Source organism: Chelonoidis abingdonii, chromosome 1 (genome assembly GCF_003597395.2).
Source record: "Chelonoidis abingdonii isolate Lonesome George chromosome 1, CheloAbing_2.0, whole genome shotgun sequence".
In the NCBI taxonomy this organism is placed as follows: Eukaryota; Metazoa; Chordata; order Testudines; family Testudinidae; genus Chelonoidis; species Chelonoidis abingdonii.
This window is the reverse complement of record NC_133769.1, coordinates 366,157,514-366,167,163: the sequence shown is the minus strand read 5'-3', so window position 1 is coordinate 366,167,163 and position 9,650 is coordinate 366,157,514. Positions and strand designations below refer to the sequence as shown.

The 9,650-nt window shown below is 53.5% G+C and overlaps 1 protein-coding gene across 3 annotated transcripts in view; it reads left to right on the top strand.

Moving 5' to 3' along the window:
* Positions 1-5,865: 5,865 nt before the first annotated feature.
* Positions 5,866-9,650, top strand: part of ARRB1 (arrestin beta 1) — a 203,998-nt gene continuing 200,213 nt past the window's right edge. For all 3 annotated transcript variants that reach the window (XM_075061838.1, XM_075061837.1, XM_075061836.1), the window contains exon 1: positions 5,866-6,419. In XM_075061838.1, coding sequence (XP_074917939.1) covers positions 6,400-6,419 — 20 coding nt within the window. In that variant the 5' untranslated portion in view covers positions 5,866-6,399. The remainder of the gene's footprint in view (positions 6,420-9,650) is intronic.

Genomic DNA, 9,650 nt, shown 5'->3' with positions numbered 1-9,650 from the left:
CACCAGCTCAGCAAGCAGGTGCTTGGGGCGGCCAAGGAGAAGGGGTGGCACGTCGGGCTCTTCGCAAGTGGGTCCCTCAGTCCCTCTTGGAGGGAAGGACCTGCTGCCAAATTGCCGCCAAAGAAGAAAGCTGTGCACTGGAGCTGCAGCCGATCATGATTGTGGCTGTTTTTTTTCCGCTGCTTAGGGCAGCAAAAACCCTAGAGCCGGCCCTGGAGATGAGGATAGAACCCAGATCTCCTGACCCTCAGTTTAGAGGCCTGGTCTTTGATTCACGCTGCTGCAGCATCCTGTGACACCGCCTGTATTGACGAAGTCACCGCGTCTGACAGCCTGCAGTCACCCAGGGGCAGACGAGAGACACGATATTGTATCCAAGCTGTAGGCACCTTGGAATGTGGCTGTACCACATCCCCCCGCATGGCTGCTCAGGATGCCAGCTCCTCTGGCTTCACCAGCATCAGGTCCCGCTCCGTGAGCTGGAGCAGGATCTCTGTCCACAGCATAATACCAAGGACCAACAGCGAGTGGTTCCGGCCTGCCAAAGGCAGCCGTGCTCAGACACACCCGCCCGTACAATGTCATACGGCACAGCAGCGGTGGAAGCTGGCTGCTCGATGCACTGGGACTCCTTTCTCTAGCACTCCTCTTTGCCTGGCTCGCAGCTGGTTTGCTTATCGCAAGTAACCAGGAGTCTGTGACTTAGCCAAGACCTCAGCCAACTTTATTATAGTGCTGCCCACCCCAGAACTTACAGTCTACAGGCACCGGACGTTTTCGGAACACCAAATGGCTGGTCTGGTCCAATGTCGTAGCCCTTCTTGGAAAGGGGTGTCATCCCTTCGCTGGGCCTCTAGTAATTTCGAGTTAGCAATGGCAAAGCCTGTTGGAGAAGCAGCCTCTGCAAGTGCAGGATTGGTTCTCCACTGCACCTTTTCCAAGTGCCCTTCTCGGGGTAACCTTCTGTCCCGAATTGCTCTTTAGAACTTTTTCAGCATTTCCCCCCCTTCCTTACACGTTGTAATGCTGCGTTTGCTCTGTTGCCTGCAGCTGTACATTGAGGAGCGAGATTTTCATTGAGATGCTGACGATGATGTGCAGGCCACGTTCCCTGAATGATTAGTTGAGCTTATTCCCTCCTACGTGCATTGCTTTGCGTGTGCCAGCACTGGATTTCATTGACTCTGATGTTGCTCATTCACCGAGCTTGGTTAGGTCCCTCTGAAATTCTTCAGTCTTCTCCAGTCTCGAGTCACCTAAATAAGGGTTGGATCCAGAACCTTTGGAAATAATGTGGAGCCTGGCCCTGGACTTCACTTAGCTTTGGCTCATGCCTTAAGTCTGTGTCATCTGGAAACTTGGTCAGCTTACTACTTGTCCCCTTGTTGAGATTGTTAATAAAATGCAGTCCTACGAGGTGGAAAGAGTGGCTGCCATCGGGGGAGAGACTGGGGCAGGTAATCTTTCGCTGGCCTAAGACTCCTGTAAAAACTTGCAACCCCCAAAGGCCAATGGCCCGGGAAGCTGAACAGCTCCTTGTTTTTAGCAGTGTCTGCTCTCCGCAGCAAAGAGTTCTGCAGTGACGTTGGCAGGATAAAATAGCTTTGGACTTAGCCCCAGGTCTGATGACTTGATGCCACGTAAGGAGGGAGCTGGTGCTTGAAGTGACAATTGCTGACTTGTCACAGGACATTTCTGTTTCTCGGGCTGGGATTTCACGCCGAGAGCAGCTGACACTGCTGCGAAATGGATGGCAGACATCCATGGGGTGGGGACGGCTGGCTATTTTAGGAGAATATGTTTCCTTTTTTCTGCAGCCTGCTAACGAAGGGAGGAAACATCTTGGCTTTGGGTTTTGTAAGAAGTGACGACCCTCTGTAAAGACACAATGGGCATTCCAACCCTAAGCTGTATGGAGCCCCTGGCTCTGGGATACTTTGGATCTAGAGCCAAATTCTGGGGCCTGAGCCACCTTTCGAGACTGTCCAAGCCCTCTGTGATGCAGTTTGCAAACCCTCACTAAGGCTACAGGGCTGATGGAGCAGGCTTGGGCTGATGAAGGCCCTGTCCCTCAGCAGCTGCAGAGCACGTTCCAGATGGAGGGCTTGCTTAGGAGGGGATACTGAAGTCAAGCCGGGGGATTGTGAGGGACAGGCTGTCCGCGGGTAGGCAGCCAATCGGTAGCTTCTGAGACAGAGGAATCCACGGCAGGGCCTGGGCTGTGGGTACAGCCTGACCAGGCGCCTGACCCCTTTCCCCCTTGCATTCCTCCCAGCAAAGGAGAATCACTGGGCACGGGGCTGGGGGCTGGGAAGTGCCGATTGTCTGAATCGTTGAGACTGCTTGAGCAGCCCTCGGCCGGGCTGTGACCAGGCCCCAAACTGAGGGGAGAACAGAGGATGCAGGAAGTGGCTGAGAGGAGGCTGGTCTATGGTATCAGCTAAAGGGGACTGAGACCCTCTGTGATGGAGTAGGGGCTGTCGGTGTGGGGGATGGGAGAGCACGGGATGTCTTTAGGTGAGGGACAGGATCTTTAAGCCTGTAACCTGAGCCAGGCAGGGGAGAGGGGGGTCAGCACCTTTGCCCAGGAAGCTGGACAAAAGGGTTCGGCCGGCGGGAGGAGAGGCAGGTCAGTTTGGGTTTTGGGGCTGTGTGGGCGGAATTCAGGGTATCCTAGCTGGGATCCAAGCACCCTGAAAGCCCAGAAGGACTCGATGGAGGGGTCCTGACTGTGCCTGCAAGCTCTGCTGTAACCTGAGTTCCTGTTGTCCAATAAACCTTCTGTTTTACTGGCTGGCTAAAAGTCACTGTGGGGTCCAGGAAGAGGGGTGCAGGGCCGGATTTCCCCAGACTCCGTGACGCCCTTCTCACCTCTTCCCCCTCGGGCTCTGGACTGGGACCTATTGGAGAGGGCAGGACAGTTCCCTTGCCTGACAAGGGGAACCTGGAGAAGGACAGGCTGTAACTTGGCCGCCAGCCCCTCAGATTGCCCGATAAGGCTACCCCAGGATTTTGGGACTGCCGGCCCCTAAGTGAACCTTGCTCTACCCTTGTGGCTTCCAGGTTGTATATGAACACACAGGGCTTTGTGATTGGGTTAAAGTAGCTGTCCATCTGCTGCATTGTGAACCCGAACACCGGGGCACTGGGGCTGGAATTCGTCTCTCTTACACACAGAGTCAGAGCTCCACCTGTGTGAGTGGAATTTAATCATATGTTGTTCGGATTAGTGCATGAGAACCAGGAAGTGAAACTGACCAGTCTAGCTTCGTCAGCCAAACGGCATGAAATGGAAATAAAGGAAACAGATGAGGGCAGTGGAAAGAGATTATTTTAAAGGTTATTGATATTACTGTAAAGGGGTCCCAGATAACTCATACACATGCAGCTGGGTGAGGGCTGGTTCTCCGCTCACACCTGATTAATAACAGTGCCTCTTACGGGCCTCTGCCAGGTCAAGGGCTCCATTGTGCACTAGGCACTGCACAAACCCATAGTAAGTGACAGAGCCTGTCCCCAATTATTGTATCATTGTAACTAGGCCCGGCTGAAAACTGTCTTTCATGGGAGCTGTGGTTCTTCTGTCAGCTGGGCTATATTGCCCATCATGCCTCAGAGTCAGGGACTCCCATGATGCAATGCCTCCCCTCTGCAAGAAGGGAGACTGAGGTGCATCATGAGTGATGTAGTCAGACCTGGGAAACTGATATATTTGGGGTTTTCAGCCTAAAATGTTTTGGTACTCACATTTGTGCAGAAAATAAACATCTGTGGGAAGAGAACCCCAGGGAGCTGAGAGTCAAGCTCAGGAAATTTGAATAGCTCGGCATCTGCCTCAGAAATGGAGATTGCCTCCTGTTGTCTCCTGCCAGTGGGAAGGATCAAGTGGCCCTGTCCCCGAACCCTCTAACTTTAGCTACACAAACAACCATTTATTCACTGGAGAGCAGCTTTTCACGCTGGGCTAGCAGTTTTCTGAAATGGGCCACTGCTGTCTTTTTCAAGAATTAAAGCGAGACCTAGAACATCGGTGACTTCATGGGAGAGAATCAAGAGGGGACAAACCGCAACAGCAATGAGATTTGCAAACAAACAGAATTACGTAACGGAGAAAATCGCTACGGCGACGTCCCCTGCTCCCTACACCCTGGAGAAGCTTGTGTGAGGCTCATGTCCTGAAACAAGCAGTTGCCTGTTTCCTCCCATCTTCCTCCTCCTCATATCCCCAGCCCTTTAACTCTGCACATCACAGAGTGCGACCCAGGAGTTCTGGGTCCCAATCCTCACCTCTGCCACCAACTCTCTGTGTGACCTTGGACAACTCCCTGTGTCTCAGTTCCTGGGATCGCCAGCTGCACAATGGGGGTATTTCTTTTTCCTTTCTTCTGCCTTCTGTCCATTTGGGTTGTAAGTTCTCTGTGGAAGGGACAGTCTAACCAGTGGCACTCTGATCTCAGCTAGGGCCTCTAGGTGCTACTGTAATACCAGGTGCTGGATTTGGGGTGCTCTTACATGTGCACAAAGCTCGTTTTTGCATCTCTTGAGACAACCATATGGTTTGAAGAGGATCTGGATGGGGTGAGTGAGATCACCGAGTGTTCTCGCTCTCTGGTGCTTGCCTAGCTGGTTCTTTGTGATGTGCTCAGGGTCTAACTGATCGCCCTGTGTGGGGTTGGGAAGGAATTTCACCCCTGGGCACATGGGCACTGACCTTTGGGGGTGTTTTTCTCTCCTTCCTCTGCAGCATGTGGGTGCAGGTCACTCACTATCATCTGGGCATGTCTCATTTAATCCTTTCTCCACCATGACAGGGGCCTTGGTGCACCTTGGAGCCTCCTGTTCTCTGCCTGTGGCATAGTCCAGTCTCCTGTAGGCTGTAATATGTTGATTGCTAATTTGGGTTCCTGGGTTTATATACAGGAGGCCAGACTGGATGACCTAGTCCCTCCTCTTTCCCATTGTCTCCTAAAGGCGCATTGAGCTTGTTCTGTTCAGATGTGGTCCATCCCACATCACTGTACGGTTTGAAGCTTATCTGATGGACTCATGTGGCTGCATCCATACCCACCAAGGCTTTCCCCCTTCCACCTGCCCAGCCCACGCCTAGTAAGTGAATAAACAGGCAGTGTCCAGCCAGCAGGGGGCGTGAGGGCTCTAGCATCTCTGCTCACCTGGGCAAATGCCAGGGGTCATCGGGAGGATTTAAACCCAGGCCCTTAAACACCACACCGCTGACATCTGCTGCTTGCGTTAAAGGAGTAACTCCATCCGCTGGCAGCAGTGGTAGGTTGTTCTACTAGAGGGGGATGTGACACACTCTGTGTTCATGTACATTCCAGTATGGTGGGACCGAACCTCGGATGTGCACCTGAAGCATGAGGGCAGGGCTGACCTGCACCCAAATTAGAAGCCAGTGCTGGTTACAAGGCACCTACTTTCCCAAGGCACAGAACTTTGCTAAACACTGGGAGGCCGTGTTCTGGGGTAGCCATGTTCCACTCCAGAGGTGGCTGCATTTCAGCTGGGGGGTCGGGAGGGGGGAGCAATTCCAGTCTCTCTCATCGGTAAAGCCCTTCCGATGCAATGTGCCGTAGGGGAAGGTGGTTGTTAATAAAAGGCTGATCAGGGGTGAGTTCTGGGGGCAGCGCCGGAGTGAGACCACTGGTGCATTGTCCTGCAAGCTAAGCAGCCAGAGTGGGATGGTTTCTGCCCAAACCCAGCCGTTTGGCATCAGAAAGAGGAGGGTCACAGAGCGTTTCGAGGAGAAGCAGCGTGCCCAGCTCCCGAGCACACACACGCTCTGGAGTTCACAGGCCACAAGCAGAGCCAGCCCCCTGCTCTCATGCAGCTTTGAGTGGAGATGGTGGTGATTGCCTGAGCCTGTTACCACGCTGACTGCAGCAGCTGTGCACGCCTCAGTCCTGAGCTGTGCAAGGCTGGAGTAGGAGGCAGTGTTGCTCAGAGCCGAGCGAGGGTGGATCTCTCTCCATAGAAGCAAGAGGGGAAGCTGTCAGTGGGAGAGATGGAGCAGCAGTGTCTGAGAGCAACCTCCCTCTGAGGGATCCTCTGGGTGTGTGCGTGCGTGTGTGTGTCCCCGTGTCTTGGATTTCCGCCTGTGCCCTTAAGCTCATGGCTGCTTTTACAGCCGTGCACAACAGCTGGGTCTGTTCCATTCTGTGATCTCCAGAGACAAAGGCACTTCAGAGCCGGACGGACCCACGCCCAGCGACAGCCCTGTGGAGCTCCCTGCGTCGTCTGCAGCCGGGGGCTGTGTGCTTGTGCGGGTGAGAGAGCGAGCAGCCTAAAGAGACCGCTTCCTTGGCTCCAAATTAACATCTAGTAATTTTCCACACCTCTCGGCTTCTTCCCTGACAAGTGGCTGGAAGGTTGGCCTGGGCCATGGGAGACAAAGGAACCAGGTTGGTTAATATCTATGTGTATTTTTTTACAATGTGGGTTATTCTGCTGCAGAGGGTGATTCTTGCTCGTGCATTATTTGGCTGTTCGCTGGCCCGTGGATACCGCTAAGGAGCTGTCGTTCAGCCTGCTAATCCCAGTGCATTTCTAGCCACTAGGATTTTTTTTTTTGGAGGTGGCGGGCTGAGGTGGGGGCGGGGGGAGATCTAGGCATTTGCTTTGTGTGCAGCGCAGCAGAGCTGTGTGTGGTATTTAATGGCACGGGAGAGAGAGAGCAGACTCCAAGCGGCCCGCTCTCAGATGAGCCATTCTCTACCTAATGCACCTTAATCGCCCCCTGAATCACGCATTATCCTGGGCTCTCGCTCGCGGTGGGCATCTGCCGCTAGCCAGGGTGCCCGGCGTGCGGCGCTTTGTTCGCCCGGCGCGCTGCGGCTCCAGCCCTTGGGAGATGAGACAGCGCCGGCTCGGCAAACTGGACTTTTCCAAAGCGAGTGGCCTCTTTGGGTTGTGTCCCTGGCCTGGGTCCCCGAGGAAGAGATGAGCAGAGAGGTGGCGGTTTTGCAACGCGCAGCTCCCTCTCCCCGGGCTGTTTGCAGGGGTTGTTGACGCGCTGGGGCAGTTGGGGGGTGGTCACATTTTGGGGGGCGGGCTGCGTTTCCCAACGGGAGGCGTTTTCCCTTTTCAGCTCTGGCTTTGCCTGGACCCAGTCCAGGGCAGTGTGGGCTGCTGAGGAATCCTTGTGCATGTTGATTTCCTTTCGGAGCCAAGCCCCTGCTGGTCTCTTGCCGGGGGGAGCAGGGCTGGCTCCCCTGTTGAGTCAGGGATTGCACAGCTGCAGGCTGGGGGGTGAGGGGGGGGTCTATGGAAGCTGGTTCTGTGCCCTCCTGCGAATCGCAGTCGCTTTCCCACCCGGTCTGTCCAGAACACAAAGCAAAGGGGATCAGGGCTGGTTGGCTGCAGGCCACGTTTAGATGGCCCGGTCCCTGAGCGCAGATGAACACGACACTGTCCCTGCAGTTGGCTGGCATGCTGTGGGGGATTGCCTCTCGTCTGGGAGCATGCAGGGCTGCACTAAGGTGGGGTCCCTTTGGGGAGGGGGGTTCCTGGTCACCCCCTACTCCCTGTTCATGTGTGGTGCAGCTGGCCCACTGGGCAATGTTGCGGTGAGCCCTGGCTCTCATGTGGAGATGAGCTGTGAGTCTCATTCAGTAGCATGTGCAGCGTTACCTGGCTAGTTTTGCCAGAAGCTGGGAACGGGCGACAGCAGGTGGGTCACTTGATAATTCCCGGTTCTGTTCATTCCCTCTGGGGTGCCTGGCACTGGCCAGGAGGCTTTTAGTAGGTGGGTGAAGTCGGTGCTGGGGAGAGGCTCCTGGGGACAGCTGTCAGCTCTGGGCAACTTGAGCTGTGCTGCTGCTTCCTAAGCCATATCTGGATTAGGGGGCATGTTTCAAAATCCCCTCCCAGAGCTGCCCCTCCTCCTCCTCCTCCTCCTCAAGGGAGGATGGTCTAGTGGCGAAGATGCTGCTCTAGGGCTTAGGAGCTGTTAGTTCAATTCGGGGCTTTACCATAGACTCCCTATATGACCTTGGACACAGCGCTGCTCTGTGCTTCAGTTTCCCCACCCGCAAAATGCAGATAAGACGCCTCCCTTTTCCCCACCCACCCCCTACTCAGTTCTAGAATAGGGACTGTCTTTTACTATGTATGTGTACAATAGGGTCCTCTTCTCAGAGTGCATAGGTTTTAGGAAGTAGGCCCACCACAAAAATTTGGTCCAGGTTATGGTTTCAAGCCCCTTTTCCTTCAATGGATTATTCTATATACATAAAAACTGATTCACCCATAACTAAAATGCACCTGTTGTTTTACTCATAACTGAAATGCAGCCACTTCTGGGGTAAGATTGTGGCAGCTGATTAACCACTCACAGCAACCTTACAAAACAGTGTGGGAAAAGGAGGAGACTGTCCCTCTGAATCTTGTGAAAGAGGGCACCCCCGAAAGCCAGGCGGGAGCAGTGGTTCAGTACAGACTCAAGAGGCAGAGAGGGACACAACTGTACTCTGCTAATGCAGGAGTGAACTGTAATACACGAATGCTTCTCTCCTGTAGCGACTGGCCCAAAGACTGGAGAAGGGACCAAATGCTGGAATTTTAAAGGTCTTCGAGTGCTTGAATCCCTGTAAAAATCTGGCCTTGCTACCGTCATTAGCTAAACGGGTGGTTCTTGAGCTTTTGTACTGGTGACCCCTTTCACACAGCAAGCCTCTGAGTGTGACCCCCTCCCCCTTATAAATGAAAAACACTTTTTTAATATGAGGCAAAGCAGGGTTTGGGATGGAGGCTGACAGCTCGTGATCCCCCATGTAATAACCTCGCGACCCCCTGACGGGTCCTGACCCCCAGTTTGAGAACCGCTGAGCTAACCGAACTGGCTCCCCTTTGTGGCATATTGCACAGCCATGTTGTTGGGGGTTTTAATCTATTTATTGTTAGGATTTTGCGGCTAACTTTCCTTCATATTTAATTCCCTGATTTCTAAGCTCAGACCTGCCTGTTTGGGGAGTGCAGTCCAAGAGCATTTGCTTGCTAAGAAGTACCATACGTTGCACTGTTATTTATTTGTATTGTGATAGTCTTGAGTCAGAGCCCCATGGTGTTCGGTCCTCTTATAAACACGAGAGGGCCTTGTGCCAGGCCCTGAGAGCAGTTCTGTTCGCACAACTCAACCAAGAAACTGTCAGACTGGATCCCAAAGTTCAGCCTGAGGGAGATTTTCAAGCCACAAATGGAAGTGCCTTTGAAAGTCCCCCCCCTCCCCGTGTTTGAAATAAAAAGGGGTAAACTGGAGACTCCCCTTTCGCTGTTAGCAGTATAGGGCCTAAGACATCCACTGGAGCAGTTGTGAGTCCATCCAGCAGAAGGCGTTGGTACTGGCCTGGATGCGGGCACGCACACATACTATGGATAGCGGTATCTGTTTCCAGGAACCGGAAGAACAGCAATGAGAAGTGCACAAGCTCTGAAAAACTCTTTCAGTTTCCCTGCGAGATCAGATGGTTGCGTTGCTCTTAAAACCTTTGCTAACACGGGGTTATCTTTGCTACTTTAGGCTGCCCGTGTGCATATGTATACAAACACACACAGCCCTTCCAACCATGGAAGGGACAGGGTTAAGGCTGTCTGATGCTTTGTAGTCACTGAGCTAAGGGACTGAGCAGGATTCC